The 17,217-nt window shown below is 37.9% G+C and overlaps 1 protein-coding gene across 50 annotated transcripts in view; it reads right to left on the reverse strand.

The window, feature by feature from the left end:
* The window catches only part of SEC31A (SEC31 homolog A, COPII coat complex component), an 80,487-nt gene that overhangs the window by 17,595 nt on the left and 45,675 nt on the right, over positions 1-17,217 (reverse strand). For 17 of the 50 annotated variants that reach the window (XM_021669623.2, XM_064368602.1, XM_064368582.1 and 14 more), the window contains 6 exons: positions 16,219-16,345; positions 14,518-14,663; positions 12,380-12,553; positions 10,037-10,210; positions 5,947-6,070; positions 3,437-3,775 (listed from right to left, as the gene is read on the reverse strand). In XM_021669623.2, coding sequence (XP_021525298.2) covers positions 3,437-3,775; positions 5,947-6,070; positions 10,037-10,210; positions 12,380-12,553; positions 14,518-14,663; positions 16,219-16,345 — 1,084 coding nt within the window. Of the gene's footprint in view, positions 1-3,436; positions 3,776-5,946; positions 6,071-6,764; positions 6,858-10,036; positions 10,211-12,379; positions 12,554-14,517; positions 14,664-16,218; positions 16,346-17,217 lie in introns of all 50 variants that reach the window. The other 33 variants (XM_064368567.1, XM_064368535.1, XM_064368495.1 and 30 more) reach the window with 5 other exon arrangements.

Raw genomic sequence — 17,217 nt, forward strand, 5'->3', positions numbered from 1 at the left:
TACACCAGCTAAGATACGTTTCAGTGGATTCAGAGAAAAATATTCAGTGGATTCAGAGAAAAATTTAAAAAAAAAGCATAGAGACTTTTGGCTAGAAGACAATTTGAAATAGAGAGAATAGAGCATTTTTGTTTTTGTTTTTGTTTTTTTTGAGACGGAGTCTTGCTCTGTCTCCAGGCTGGAGTGCAGTGGCGCAATCTCGGCTCACTGCAACCTCCACCTCCTGGGTTCAAGCGATTCTTCTGCCTCAGCCTCCCAAGTAGCTGGGACTACAGGAGCGTGCCACCACACCCAGCTAATTTTTTTTGTATTTGTAGTAGAGACGGGGTTTCATCATGGTGAGGATGGTCTCGATCTCTTGACCTCGTGATCCACCCACCTCAGCCTCCCAAAGTGCTGGGATTACAGGCCTGAGCCACTGCGCCCGGCCGAGCATCTTTGTTAACCGTATTCCTTTCATTTCCCTATATCGCCTAGCATGTCACATGTAAAAAAAGTATCACAAAATTAAAAATTAAAATTTAAAAAGACATGAATCCTTGAAGTCATTTTCCAATGATACAAGATAAAATTATTCAAAGAAAAGTAAAGAAGGCGATCATGCTTTCCTTTACTTGAATAGTTAAAACCAGGTGCTAAAATTTGCCTAAGGAATGTTCATGAATTTTTTTTTAATTTCAGAACACTGTTTCATGAGAATACACAGTATTATTCCCCTTCAAGACTCTTCTATGTGAAGAAGTACAAGATTATATATGCAAATTAAATTATAGTTTTCATATTTGAAAGTGGTCTCTCCCTTAGAAACAAGCACACATTAACCCAGGGGCCCCCTAGAAACAAAGTGACAGGCAGCTATCCTAGAGAGTAAAACAGGGAAAACTCCCTGCTGTCCTGTGCTGCCATCACAGAAACAGCATTGCACTATCCCAACTCAGGCTGTTACCATCTCCTAACTAGAACTAGGAAAAAGCCTGGTTTTCTTACCTCTGATTCTGCTGTGCTATCCATAATCTATCTTGCAAGGCCACATCCAGATTAATCTCCCTTAAGTACCACTTTGATTGCACCACTCAGCAGCTCAAAATCCTTCATAAGAAACTTCTCTTATTGAATGATATGAAGCAAAACTCCTTGCCCTGGCACTTAAAGTTTTCCAAAATTTGGCCTAAATATAAATTATATGTTCCAATTTATAACAGAGCTATTTGCTGTACACTAGAAATGGACTGTCTTTTCTGCCTCCATTACCTCTGTCTGGGATAATTCTGATTGTAGATTAAACAGGTATCCATTGAGACTTTACCCAATCAATGTTCTGCAGATGAGGGCATTAGTTTCTCTGCGCACCGAGCACATAATTTTGTGGTTCACTAATAGAGGGCATGAAAGTCTCTGGATCTGTCAGAAATTATCCACTGAACAGCTGGAATTTCTAAATCCTAAACAAAATCACTATCTAAAACAAATTGGAACAATGACAAAATTTTCCTTTATAATTATTATTATTTGAGACAGTTTCACTTTTTTGCCCAGGCTGGAGTGCAGTGGCGTAATCTCAGCTCACTGCAACCTCTGCCCCTGGGGTTCAAGCAATTCTCCTGCCTCAGCCTCCTCAGTGGCTGGGATTATAGGCGCCCACCACCATACCCAGCTAATTTTTGCATTTTTAGTAGAGATGGGATTTCGTCATGTTGGCCAGGTTGATCTCAAACTCCTGACCTCAGGTGAACCAGGTGGATCCTCGGCCTCCCAAAGTGCTAGCATTACACTAGCCACCGGGCCAGCCTTGTTTGCAATTATTTATATAACCTAAGCAAAACTTTTAGGAAATCCTAAAAGAAAATAACATAAAGTTGTCAGTGGATTAAAATATAGCCGACTACTAACATGCAAGAGGTAACAAAGCAGATAGGCATACTGCATGCTGAACAATGGAAAGTGTTTGTCTGGCTTCCTCTTCCTATTAGTTAATCTGTTTCTCAGCAAGGTTAGAACATTCTGTTACTTTGTAAATAAACAAAGGCTAATCTCAAGGCCAAATGCACTTCTGCTTAAGGAGAAAAAGAATATGCAAACATTTAATTTAATTATAAAGTAATAAATGCCTCAGTATTGCTGGGTAATTTTTGAAATTACAGTGCTGACAGTTTTCTATCATTTACACCAGAACTTAACTATCTGGTATAGAAGAATGAACATGGGCTTTGAAGCTGGGAACTTGGTTTGTATTTCAACTTGGAGACTCAACATTTACTGGCAACTATTCATTTCAAAAAATTTTTATTTCATTATTATTATAATTTCAACTTTTATTTTAGATTCAGAGGGTATACGTGCATGTGCAGGTTTATTACCTGGTTACACTACGTGATGCTGAAGTTTGGCATACAACTGATCCTGTAACCCGGGGACTGAGCATATTACCCAATAGTTTTTCAACAGATGCCCATTTCCTGACTCTCTCCAAATAATTTTAAGTACTTGAAACTTCTCAGTAAAAACATGGAATATAATTTTGTTCAAGTAATTAGTGTCAACTAAATCTACTTACATTAAGTACAATGGCAGAGTATACACTCTTACCCTCCTGAAGCTCTAAAGTTTTTCTCATGTAGCAACTAAAGTTCATTATGGGAGAGAAGCGCACTTTCAGGGAGTTTTAAAATTTCTTATAAAAATTCAAAAGGCCAAGCACAGTGGCTCACACCTGTAATCCCAGCACTTTGGGAGGCTGAGGCAGGTGAATTACCTGAGGTCAAGGGGTTTGAGACCAGCGTGATCAACATGGTGAAACCCCATCTCTACTAAAAATACAAAAATTAGTTCGGTGCAGTAGCTCATGCCTATAATCCCAGCTACTCAGGAGGCTGAGGCAGGAGAATCACTTGAACCCAGGAGGTGGAGGTTGCAGTGAGCCAAGATTACGCCACTGTACTCCACCCTAAGCAACAGAATGAGACTGGGTCTTAAAAAAAAAAAAACCTCAATCAAGGCCAGGTGTGGTGGCTCGTGCCTATAATCCCAGCACTTTGGGAGGCCAAGGAGAGCGGATCACTTGAGGTCATGAGTACAAGACCAGCCTGGCCAACACAACAAAACCCTGTCTCTATTAAAAATACAAAAATTAGCCAGGCGTGTGGATGCACATCTGTAATCCCAGCTAGTAATCCCAGCTACTTGGGAGGCTGAGGCAGGAGAATCTCTTGAACCTGGAAGGTAGACGTTGCAGTGAACTGAGATCGCACCACTGTACCCCAGCCTGGACAACACAGAGAGACTCTATCCACGCCCCTGTCCCCCACCAAAAAAAAGAAACATCAATCAACACCTCACATTACCCACTTTACAAACAGAAATAGTACCCCTCCATCCACCCATCTGTTCATAAACAAATAAAGGAGGGGGCCAAACCAAATCCCTTTCAAGCGCAGACCTGTTCTTTGGGACGCAGGCAGCTCACTGGCAGCAGGCAGTGTACCTGTTGTTCCAGGAGGCAGTGCATAAGCTGAAGATGATGGTGGAGCTCCTGGTCCGCCATGCTGGAAGGATGCTCCAGAGGAAGGGGGAGGAGGAAAAGTAGCAGGGCTGGAGGTAGGTGAAGAGGCCTGGTGCTGTGCTGCATACAGCTGAGACTGCCCAGAATAGGAAGAAGCAGAAGATATGTAAGGGGTGTTAGGGTAAGCGTTTGAAGTAGGAGGAGCAACAGGCTGCTGAGGTCGATACATTGCTGACCCCCCTGTTCCGAAGGGATACGGCTGGGCTGGTTGAAAAGCTACATCAAGGAGAAGAAACAGAAATTTCAATTAGTTACAAGTTTATTCAGATAGTAGCAGAAAACTAAAAAGTTATGTCAGTATATAGAAATGATTTAAATCATTAATAAATTATAATCCCAAATTAAAAATTCATACGGTTATATTTTTGAGGCTCAGATGTCCCAAATATACTTGAATTCAATAGATTCAGTATCTGAAAAATGTCATCCCTAAACTGTTGCTGGTTATGAAAATATTTGAATCATCAGACCCAAGAACTGTAAGACTGACCCTTTTCTGAGACTTTTGCTGATCCTGTGAAAAGACTACAGTGACCACCAGATGGAACCAGGCAAGAACACACATTCAAAGCACCCCACTTTACAGAAAAAGTTACATGGAATTTGGTGGCAGCTCCAGACCTTCCTCCCAATAAGAACTGTAGGGTGAACACTACTGTTATGCATCAAATATATTCTCCAACATCCAGTTAAATCACTAGCTACTGAAATTCTGAGTTTGAGCACAGTTCCAGATTAACCGCCAACTCTATGATCCCTAACAAAATAAGTACATTTTACATACTGTATATAGTTGGTTAGTAAACAATCAGGCAAGGCAGCCAACTCATGTTTGTTTTTTTTTTTGAGACAGAGTCTCACTCTGTTGCCCAGGCTGGAGTGCAGTGGCATGATCTCAGTTCACTGCAACCTCCACCTCCTGGGTTCAAGTAATTCTCCTGCCTCAGCCTCCCGAGTAGCTGGGACTACAGATGCATGCTACCACACCCAGCTAATTTTTGTATTTTTAGTAGAGATGGGATTTCACCACGTTGGTCGGGTTGGTCTCGAACTCCTGACCTTGTGATCCCCTCGCCTCGGCCTCCCAAAGTGCTAGGATTACAGGCGTGAGCCACCGTGCCTGGCCGTTTAATGCAAAGACCTATACCCAGATTAGGGAGTTTTGGTTTTGCTTTTTTTTTTTTCTGAGACAGGGTCTTGCTCTGTCACCCAAACTGGAGTGCAATGGTGTGATCACAGCTCACTGTACTCTCAAACTCCTGTGCTCAAGGGATTCTCCTGTCTCAGCCTCCAGAGTAGCTAAGACTACAGGCTATCGGTGCCACCAGGCCCAGTTAATTTTTACATTTTTTTTGTAGAGATAGGGTCTTCCTTTGTTGCCCTGGCTGGTCTCAAATTCCTCACCTCAAGTAATCCTCCTGCCTCAGCCTCCCAAAGTGCTGGGATTAGAGGCGTGAGCCACCATGTCTGGCTTAGGGAGATCTAAATATTAATACCATCACATTCTTAATGACCAAGGGTAGGTATGAACCTAAATAAAGTGAATCTAGTAAAAGTGTATCTGTTTCCTATCTACTCTGAAGACAGCTCTTTCACATTAAACATTTCAGTGAAAGAAGTATGTTGAATAATAGCATCCATTTTAGCACAGAATACATTCATTAGAGAGGAACACATTTCCCCTTTGAGATTTTTAAATTTTTTTGCTCTTAAATTTTCAAATAGTGGCAATATTTCACTTTCCAAGTGCAATTATTATCTTTTAAAGATGGCACTAATAGATACATGTCATTACACATTTGTTAAAATCCACAGAATGTATAACACTGAGAGTGTGAACTACGGACTTTGGGTGATAATGAGGCATTAATGTAGGTTCAATTTTAACAACTATACCACTGTGGCATAGGATGTCAATAGTGGGGGCACTCTGTATTTTCTGCTCAGTTTTGTTGTAAACCTAAGACTGCTCTAAATAAATAAATAAAATGAAAAAACAGTTTGTAACAAATGCCCCTTGAAAATATTTTTCCAAAAACAGTTTATGTCATCTTGCCTGAAGAAAAATAATATGTATTAAATCATTTCTAAAATTCTATTTCTTTATATCAAAATCATGGGATGCTTGATTCTCTTTAACAAGTCTTAGGAACAGGAGTCAACTACTCTGAACAGAGTGACAGAGGAGCTATTTCCTAGCATAGTGATTCGGGCCACCTCCTAGGGAAACCATGTTTCTCTATGGCAAGAACTCAGGAATCCTATGCAGAATGGTTCTTACTTTATTGCCAAAATTGATTTGACCATGACTTTGGGGCTTCAAAGTTAAGTTACTACATTAGAAAATAAATATTGCCCTGAAAGGACATTGGGGTCACACTACTTACGCTGTGGCTGTGGATAAGGTGGTACCTGTGTGTGCATATGACCTGGAGATGTGGGAAGCTGATTGGCAGCATTTGGATTAACATTTCCATGCATTAGGAAACCTGGAGGTGGAGGATTTTCTCCCTAGGAAACAAGAACATGGTAAAAAGGAGGATTACAAGTGGAATCAGGAACTTCACCAGATGGACTTAGAAATGGACTTAGAATCTCTAAAATGGAATTCCGTATTTAAAAAAAAAAAAGAAAGAAAGAAACATTGCATTTTGCATATTCTATCTTCCTCAGAACAGCATTTTCTGAGCAGCACATTTTGAATGATTAAAGATCAGACAGATCCAAAGTAATAATTGCAATAAATGGCAAAAGATGCTAACAGCCTTTAAAAATATTTATGAAATGTCACCAGGATTTTCCATCTCTACTAATTTCCATCCACTACTCCACTCTGTAAATATAAATATAAATGCCATAAAGGGAACTTTTGTTTATCTTCAATTTCTGCAATGCTAAAAAAAGGAAAAATAAAAATAAAAAAAGTCTTCAGTAAAATCAGATTTAAACCACTGTCAAAACCTTGGTTAGTGTTTTGGTAGTTCAAGTCAATTTAGAACTGCAAAAGAAGGAGAGGAAGAATAAGGAAATAAATTAATTGTGCTAAAAACTACTTCTTGCATCCTAAAAGCATTAAAATGCAATGAGCAGGCAGATGGATGGGGAGTGGGGGTGAAAGAGCTTGAAGAAGGTGGGTAGAGAACATATAACTATGTATATTTAGGTGAGCAGAATTCTGCTCAAAGAGGAATAATGAAGGATATACCTGTGTGTCAGAGGGAGAGGCTGCAGGTAGATGGCTGGGAAGGGCAGTAGGAGTTTTGTTACTCCAGGTAGTGACAGTAGGGGCAATTCTAACCTGAATTGAACAAAGAAATACCAATCACAGAAAATAAAAAATGAAAATGTTAAAAGAAATTAAAAAAAAAAAAAAACCCGAAAGGTATTAACAGCCAGATGCAAAGCAAAAGGTAAGATTGGCAAGATAACATACATTAGTCAGGCAACTGCTTTCAAGGTAGCTGGAATTCCAAAAAAAACAAAAACAACAACAACAAAAACCACACAATCACAATGAAACAGAGAGAGAAAGGCAGGAGAAAAATCAATATGAAAACCTAAGTCAAAGCACAAAATCAATGCCATTCAAGCATCAAGTATAAGTGGGGAAACTGAGGTTTTGTAAGTAGAGAAGGAAAAAAGACATTCCAGAAAAAGAAAGTAATTGAGTAAAAAAGTGATTTTTTTTTGGAAGCATTAATAGTATTCATGCTACTACTAATCTACAAACATACTGGTATAAGCTCCCTTTTCTGGATTTCATTACAGCCACAAAAATCATATTAGTCCATTATGAGGCTTAAAAATCATACAATCAGAGTATTAAAGCTAAATATTAAAGATCATCCAGTCTAATTCCCACCGTTTATTGCTTAGAAAACCAAGTCCCAGAGAAGTGAAAGGGCCACACAACTCAATGGTGATTCCAGGTTGCCTGATTTTCAGGCCAGTGTTTTATATACTATACCATGTTGCTTGCCCTAGAGGCCATTATTTTTGTTTGTTTTTTTAAGCCATCAAAATCCTTTTTGTCAAGTAAATCTTTTTCCAAAACATAAAAAAAAATTAATACAATTGACCATTGACCAACATGGGTTTCAACTGCATGGGTCTACTTAGATGTAATTTTTTTTTTTTTTTGAGACAGAGTCTTGCTCTGTCATCCAGGCTGGAATGCAGTAGCATGATCTCGGCTCACTGCAACCTCCGCCTCTCGGGTTCAAGTGATCCTCCTGCCTCAGCCTCCTGAGTAGCGGAGATTACAGGTGCCCATCACCTTGCCCAGCTAATTTTTGTATTTACAGGAGAGATGGAGTTTCACCATCTTGGCCAGGCTGGTCTTGAACTCCTGACCTCGTGATCCACCCGCCTCGGCCTCCCAAAGTACTGGGATTACAGGCGTGAGCCACCATGCCCAGCCAGATGTGAATTTTTTCAATGAAGTTACACTGAGTTTGCCTGACTCTCACGTCTCCCCTTCTACCTCCTCCACCTTTTCTCCATCTGCCACCCCTGAGACAGCAAGACCAATCCCTCTTCTTCTTCCTCCCCCTCGGCCTACTCAATGTGAAGACAAGAATGAAGACCACTTCCTCTTAATGATGAATAGTAAATATATTTTTTCTTCCTTATGATTTTATTAATAATATTTTCTTTTTTCTAGCTTACATCATTGCTAAGAATACGGTATATAATAAATACAACATGCAAAATATGTGTTAATGGACTGTTCATGTTATCAGCAAGGCTTCCAGTCAACAGCAGGCTAATTTTAGGAGTTAAGTTCTGGGGAGTGAAGTCATGGATTTTCAACTGCATTCAGAGTCAGTACCCCTAACACATGTGGTTCAAGGGTCAACTGTAAAGGCAAAGTTATGCTGGTCAAAGTAGAAGTGGAACTCCTACCGATATGGCCTCCCTCTCATCCCTTTGCCCCTGCCTGTTAAAACTGCATTAAAACCACAAGCCACTGTCCTCATTCATTCAGTGTATCATAAGATTTCATCAAGAAACTCACTGCTTTATGATTCACTTTGTCTTTTCCTGCAAGTATAAGATTGGTAAATCAAAGTATAACAAATCTTTCAATGTTTTTACCTTTTTCCAGAAAAATAAAGCTAAGGACATAAAGAGTAAATATTCTCTTTTCCTAATGAAGAGCTTGCCTTGCTTCAGTAGCATGACATGTAGCTTGGTTTAACACAAGATGCTTGGGAGTTCTAATCTCAATTTGGCTGGTAATCAGCCAGGCAATACTCAGAAATTCAAACTCTGTGTCTTCGGCTCTGGTGGGTTGCTTGACATCTCTGCTTCTCAATTTTCCCAGCCATCATCTGCTCTGCCCTACCTATGTCATAGATTTTCTAAGACTAGTGGCAGGGGGAATTTAGTCTATTTTGTTCATAAATATACCCCCAACAGCTAGAACAATGCCAGGTACTCATGGCAGGGTCTCAACAAATATTTGTCAAATCAATGAGCAAAATCAAAATAGAAAGTATTCTAGATAAGTTAACAGTAATATTCAAATGCAATCTATCCTGATTAAGTACCAATCAAAAACACAACAGACAGAAAGAGCACTAAATTTTTTTGTTCTTCAAGATTTTATATTTACTTTTTCTATAACAAAATGTAAAAAGACTCCATCAATCCTATCATAGCAATTTGTTCTACTTTAAAACAGGCAGAGTACCTGCTAACTTTGCTATCAATCAAGACCATTTACTACCAATGAAAAAAATATTCTTCATTTAAGGACATGAAGAGTTATCTGCTGGTCTGGAAATACGGAAGTTTCTATGTGAAACAGTAAAAGATAATAAGCCACATTTTGTAACACCAAACATTTGGTAATTTAAATAAAATTATTAATTCTTTTCACTTTCCACATAATCTACAACTAACTTCAAAAACCTTTGGTCATTCACTTTTCTCTAATATCTAAATTGTCCAAAAACAAAAAAAGTCTATATTCTGGATACTCTTTATTGTGCAAATACAGAATACACTAAAGCTAAACCTATACTAATGATTAAGAATACTAAAAAATAAAAAATAAAATAATAAAAAAAAGAATACTAAAAAATACTATCTTTTAAAAATATTTTATAAAACAACCGAATCACCAAGATTGTTCCTGCTACTTTACAGCCTGCCAAATGAATCAAACAGAAGTTTCAATAATAGATGTACATTTGTAAGTAAATTTTGAGTGACAGAGAAATAGAATAAATCTCCCTAGAGAGCTTAAAACCAATTTATATCTAAAATATAATTTGTTTGACCAAGTGAGAGAGATGATTTCAAAACATAGATCATTAATAAAACTTCAAGAATCTAAAAAATGTATCTATTTTAACAATATACTGTCTGGTTTTACCATATCAGAGAAGGTCTTTTGCTGAACAAATGAAAACCACCAATTTGAAGAGAAATACAAGAGTGTTCCTGCTTCATCTGGACCATATCACTCACATGGGGATAATATTGCTGAGTTTGAACTCTTGGCATCTGGTGGTGGCCAGCAACTGATCCAGGCCTGCCCTTGGGCAGCTGCTGTTTCTCATATGGAATTTTAGGTGATTCGTGTTCTGCCATAGGCTCTCCTTGTGCTCTACAAAGTCTGTCACGAAGCTGCATGATATTTGGCTTAAAAAAGGAATAGAAAAAAAGCAAACTGTTAAGAGTTCCCCTAGCTATATGACAGCATGTTAATTTTCTTAATCAGATTATTCATCAACATACCCTTTTTGTTCATAATGCTGGGTATTATACAATAGATCCTGACACTCACAGATTTGACGTCATAGTTTCTACTACTCAAGACTGGCACCAAAGGTCCATGACATACAGTGCAACTTGTAATTTAACTGAGGCAGGGATCTGAATAATGCCCACCTTATGGTTACTATGCAAGACCAATATCACTTATCACTACTACTCTTTGATGTTTTCTTGTGGTTACCCAATGCTCATAAATCACAAAACTACTTTAAAAACTGTAACTAAAAAAGGCCAACAAAGAGAATCAATTATTAAAGATGGTTATGGAAGAAAATGGTGATCTAAGAAAGAGATGAAAATGTTAAAAGAGATTTTTGAAATGAAGAGTAAGATGTGAAATTCAGATCTGTAACTCATACAGATCTACATGCATAGAGATTTACAAAAGTATGAGGTGACCATATATGTTCTAAGTGTTAATAAATAACAAAAAGACAACGTGTTAAAATGTTTCGGCAAGATCTATCTCTAAAAATTAGACATTCCTATACATTTGTTAAAGGTTTAAAGGGATCATTTAAATGTTTTAGGCATATTTTATTTTCCTTTTACAGGGGAGAATTGTATATTACAATGCTATCACGAAGTCTCAGGACATATTCCCCCCTAAAACGCAAGGTCTACCAAGATAAATAGGAAATAACATCAAAAAAATATACTTTTTTTGGCCTAAAGAATGTTCTTTAAAGTCCAAAAAAAAAAAGTATGAAGAATAATGTATAGAAAATGGATGTGATTATAAATGGTACTAAAAATGAATTAATCTTAAGCTAGATGAGCTACAGGTCTTACAGCAAATTAGTCTTAAGATAAAGCTCCATATATATACACATATATATATACATATATACATGTACATACATATATATGTATATAAAACTTTTTACTTCTAAGTAAAAAGTTTTATAAAACTAGTATGCCAAAGCCACCATAAAGGAAAAGGAAAAGATTATGTATCATCTATTCTACCTAATATTCCCATCAACAATTCAGAAATAAATGAGCCGGATCTTACAGCTAAGTATATACAAAACCAACTAGAGAGTCATACTGCCATAGTCCTGGAGAATATTATGTACTTTTACTCAATGAAATGTACAATAATTCCCAAAAACAGACAAAATACTGAAAACAATTGACTAAAAAAATACATCAAAAACAGAATAAAGTGATTAGTAAAAAAGTACAGTGACAAGATAGTATCTGCAAGGCTCAAAATCAAGCTTCATCAGACACAAAATGCAGATATAAATATTCTTGTGGAAAAGTGTCCTCAAACCTCACCTGTACTTTCACCCATGCTCCACGACTGGGTTTGGGTTCCCCTCTATTGTATTCCATAGCACCAATACCCTTATCACAGTACTTATATCACATTTTTGGAATCCCATGTTTACTTGCCCATAGCCAACTTGAGTTTGGAGGCTTCCTTGAGAAAGGATCTTGGCAATTTTGTTCACCATTCTATACCCACTTGTTGAACTGAATTGAAAGAAGTATCATTTTGCCCAAGTTTTATTGTGCAATAAATAAAGACAATGTAATTAGTTTCCTCTGCACTGAATATGTAAAAATATACTTGCCCACAGGCAGTATCAGATTAAAAGGGCATACAGAATGAACTTCTTCAATACTACCTGGGATGGAACATAGGGGATTTTTAAAATAACAACTCCATTTGTTTGATTAAACATTAACATTTACAGCTTTTTGACATAAAAGATTCCTACAAAGAATCAGCATTTGGCTTTAGAAATAAAAAGTGGTCTTTTCCCTAATCATTTTCCTAAAATACTATGTCCCTCAGTACAAAGGAATCTGTCACACTACAAGAGCATCCTCTCTCTCTGATACAGCTTAGATACACCTAAAATGATCCCTGAAGAATTGTCAATAACATTTACCTACAGTCAGCTTATAGAAATTCAACTGCTTCAAAATATTCCACCTACTAGTATGTTTATGTCTAATGCTAAGTGGTGTCTACTAGACTCACCTTACTCAAACATTACAGAAACGGTCAATTGTAATTACCTGGTTGGTGTTGTCAGGAAGAAAAGCCAAGGCTGCAGCAATACTGCCCTGAGCTGCCAACAAATTGGCATACTGACTCATCTTCGCAGCCAAGAGAACTCCTACAGTACTAGTGTCTGTGGCTTGAGTGAGTTGCACAGCTTTTCGAAGGACGACAACTTTCTCAATCAGATCCTAAATGAAAACAATGAGAGAAACAAACAGAAATATCAAGACGTATGAGAGGAAGCAGGAAAAGATCAACAGTTACTAATATTTCCAAAACCCACTAAAGTACAGTACCTATTATCATTCCTCTTAGAAAAGTACAGCCACTATTTAGGTAAGTGAAAAAGTAGTAAGGAAGAAGAAGGCCTTTTACTCATGGATAGGGCATAAGTTACCACCTTCTCCTAAATATCCTTAAACTACCAGATAATAGTCTAGTGAGCTAAAATAGGCAAATACTCAAAGTGAAAATGATAGGCAGATGTCAGAAGGTAGAAACTGTGTTCTAGCACATATGGGAGGGGCTATGAATGAAAATATCTGATATGGTTTGGCTCTGTCCCCACTCAAATCTCATCTTGAACTGTAGCTTCCATAATCCTCATGTGTCGTGAGAGAAACCCAGTGGGAGGTAACTGAATCATAGGGCAGGTTTTTCTAGTGCTATTCTCTTGATAGTAAGTCTCATGAGATCTGATGGTTTCATAAAGGGCAGTTTCCCTGCACATGTTCTCTTGCCTGCCACCATGTAAGACATGCCTTTGCTCCTTCCTTCACCTTCCACCAAGCTTGTGAGGCCTCCCCAGCCATGTGGAACTCTGAGTCCATTAAACGTCTTTTTCTTTATAAATTACCCAGTCTTAGGTATTTCTTCATCTCACTATGAAAACAGACGAATACAATATCATACCATCTATTCTATAAAAATAGTACTACTATGAGGTAACCCATAGACAGAGACACATGATTTCCAAAGGAGTTTACTATTTTAAGTCTAAGTTCTCATGTTGCCCTTCAATACCAAATCTTTCCACAATGGGGAGCTATGCTTCTGGGAGAAAGCCTAAGAATATCATACATTTCTGCCTTTCCTAAGTACCTTAATCCAGAGGGGTAAAACAAGTGTTTTCCTCTCAGAAGCTCTTAAAAGGAAAATCTTGATTTTCTACCCATTTTTTTTTTGTTTTAATAGTGATCTTTAAAGCAATGACTCTACTGAGAAAATCTCTTTCCAGAAAGAGAAATATTATATGGTAAAATTGTCATAAGACTCTGCTGATTTAAATGCTTAGGAAAAAATATCTAAATATATAGTTAGTGCCTGAGAATAGTCCCCACATTTTCTACTTCCTCTCTTGCTTGTGTATTGGTGTCACATGGCAGTGGTCCCCAACCTATGTGGCACCAGGGACCGATTTCGTGGAAGACAATTTTTCCACTGGCCAGCAAGGGGGATGGTTTCAGGATAAAACTATTCCACCTGGCCTGTTCCATCAGGTATTAGATTCTGATAAGGAAGATGCAACCTAGATCCCTCACATGCACAGTTCACATCAGGGTTCGTGCTCCCATGAGAATCTAATGCCACTACTGATCTGAAAGGAGGCGGAGCTCAGGCAATAATGCTCGCTCACCCACCACTCACCTCTGCTGTGTTCCTAAGAGGCCACAGACTGGTACCGGTTTATGGCCTGGGGGTTGGGGACCCCTGTTACATGGGATTCCATTTACCTCTCACTTTCATTTTTCCCTTAACTATAAAGATTCTCTATTGGTATTGGGGATGCCTCCTATTCCTTTACCTACATTGCTTCTTTCTTTGCTTATGGCAGGCAGAGCCACTGGAAGCAGACAGAGGAGCACACAGAAAAAGAGGTAAACTCTACTGCTGTTTTCAATCCTCCTGCCACCTATTTCCCCCAATAAACTGCCAAATCACAACCATGATCTTACAACAGCTGCAACCCCATTTTCCTATCCCATCTTCTCAAACTTTGCTTCTTCAAAGACAGCAATAAATTTATATAATTATCCAGCAAAAGAAGTTCTTGAATGTATAGAACAAATCAATTTCTAGATTATAACTTGATGATAAGTAGGGTGAAAGACAACACTAAAAAATAAGTCCCTTTTGCTTCAAAGATACTAACCTGAAGAGACAAAGGGTGACTTCCATCTTGAGCTTTAGTCCAACATGCAACTAATTTCTCTACATTCCCTGCACAAATATAGCAGAGACATGCTTGAGTCTGTAGGAGGCTATCTCCTTCATTTTCAAGCCTAGTTCCCAAAAGATCTATAAATAAGAGGAAAATAAAATAAGATTATACCCAAGGCAATCTGTATATGATTGTGTATGAAGTTGTGAGCAGCTAAACAATATTTTCAGAGGCATGGATTAAGCTTCATAACAATGAGTAGCATGTAGAAACAAAATCACTCTAAATGCTTAGTAAATATTCATTTGTTAAATGAACGAAAGCGAGTGACAAATTGTATATAATAAATGAGTTTACAAAACTATTATCTAGCTGTACAACTAATTTTTATTAATTATGTTAGAAAAACAATAAATGGGACCAGGCGCAGTGGCTCACGCCTGTAATCCCAGCACTTTGGAAGGCCAAAGTGGGCGGAACATGAGGTCAGGAGTTTGAGACCAGCCTGGCCAACATGGCAAAATCCCGTCCCTACTGAAAATACAAAAATTAGTCAGGTGTGGTGGTGGGTGCCTGTAATCCCAGCTACTCAGGAGGCTGAGACAGGACAATCACTTGAACCCAGGAGGCAGAGGTTGCAGTGAGCCAAGATTGTGCCATTGCACTCCAGCCTGGGCGACAAGAGCAAGACTGCATCTTAAAAAAAAAGAAAGATGTCATCCCATCTGAATTTGATCAACTAAAAAAAAAGAAAAGAGAAAGAAAGAAAGAAAAACAATAAGGAACAATATTTGAACAAAAAAAATCCTAAAGGCACATTTGGAATAGATTTATCGATGGTAGCTAAGTCTAATATAAATTATTTATAAAAATGCAGTTTTGGCTGGGCATGGTGGCTCACACCTGTAATCCCAACATCTTGGGAGGCCAAGGCAGGTGGATCAGCAGAGGTCAGGAGTTCAATACCAGCCTAGCCAACATGGTGAAACCCCGTCTCTACTAAAAATACAAAATTAGCCGGGCATGGTGGTGTATGCCTATAACCCCAGCCAGTCAGGAGGCTGAGGCAGGAGAATCACTTGAACCCAGGGGGCAGAAGTTGCAGTAAGCCAAGATCGCACCATTGCACTCCAGCCTGGGCAACAAAAGCAAAACTCTGTCTCAAAAAAAAAAAAAGCAGTCAGTATCTTGTAATTTTTATATTCTTATAATTCTTCCAAGGTAGCAAATGGCTATTTGTTATACTAGTAGCCTTGAGCTTTTCTTGCAAATATTTATTCCTTAGCCACCAGTTTAGTCATGGTCTATAATGGTAATTTCTATTCTAATGTCATCATTATTAATTTTATCATAGCTAACATTTATTAAATGAGAGCTATTTATGGTCAATTTTACAGATGAATAAACTCAGGCTTAGAAAGTAATTTTTCCTAGATCATACAGCTACTAAGTAGCTAAGGCAAGATTCCAACTCTAGTCTGTCTGAAACCAAAATCACTAATGAATTTTTAAAAAATAAATAAATATGAAGAATATATTTAATAAATCTGAGAAAAGCACTGAAATGAGAACTTTTACTTTTTTGTGATTCACAGATTTACAAAAGTTTCTAATAAAATTTGTCATTTAAGTTTATTTACAATATATCCTGCCACGTATGTAATGCAGTTAAATATAAAACACATTTCTTACCACAAAGGGCTGAAAATTCATCCGGCTGTGCGTAAGTCAATACTGCAGCTAAAGCCTCTCTCCAATTTTTAAGATCACAAGACTCAACAATCTCTTTCCAGTTCTTCATCACCACTGCAGTGATGAGCTTGAGAAAGGAAAACAAAAGAAGAATTAAATGCCTTAACACAGCAATAAAAATTAATTCTGGCTAATTAATCATGTCAAGTATTTCATGCCAAATACAGCAGCAAAATGAAATATATTTTTGAATCAAATGACATAATAATGGTATTATTGTTCCTCAAGAAACAACAGCAACAACAAAAACAACTGACGACATATTTCATAAAGTGCTGAGAAGAAAAAATATAAGGTGCTATCAGAACCTTTAATAGGAAGGTGTGACCTGGTCAGATGGATCAGGGAAAACTGCCCAAGCATGTAGATTTTTGACAAGTGATCTCTGAAGGACAAGCAGGAATTAACTTCATCAAGAAGAAAAAAGTCTTCCAGGCCAAGGGAACAACAGATGCAAAGTTCCAGTGAGAAAAGAACATGCAATGAGTGAGAGAGGAACTACAAGGCAGCCACTGTGGCTAAAAGATAACAGAGGAGAGAGTGACATGAGATGAGACTGGTGGGACTCAATATTGGTACAACTTTTATGAAAACTAACTTCCATAAAAATTACTTTATAACGTAGAAATAACATCAAGTAGCCACAAAAAAGAATGAGATCATGTCCTTTGCAGGGATATGGATGGAGCTGGAGGCCATTATCCTTAGCAAACTAACACAGGAACAGAAAACCAAATACTACATATTCTCACTTCTAAGTAGGAACTAAATGATGAGAACATGTGAACACATGGAGGGGAACAACACATACCGGGCCTACTGGAGGGTGGGAGGAGGGAGAGAATCAGAAAAAATAATTAAAGGATCCCAGGCTTAATACCTGGGTGATGAAGTAATCTGTACAACAAACCCCCATGACACAAGTTTACTCATAAGTTT

The sequence above is a fragment of the Aotus nancymaae genome, unplaced genomic scaffold (genome assembly GCF_030222135.1).
Source record: "Aotus nancymaae isolate 86718 unplaced genomic scaffold, 86718_ANA_hifiasm-v0.15.2.pri h1tg000006l, whole genome shotgun sequence".
Lineage (NCBI taxonomy): Eukaryota > Metazoa > Chordata > Mammalia > Primates > Aotidae > Aotus > Aotus nancymaae.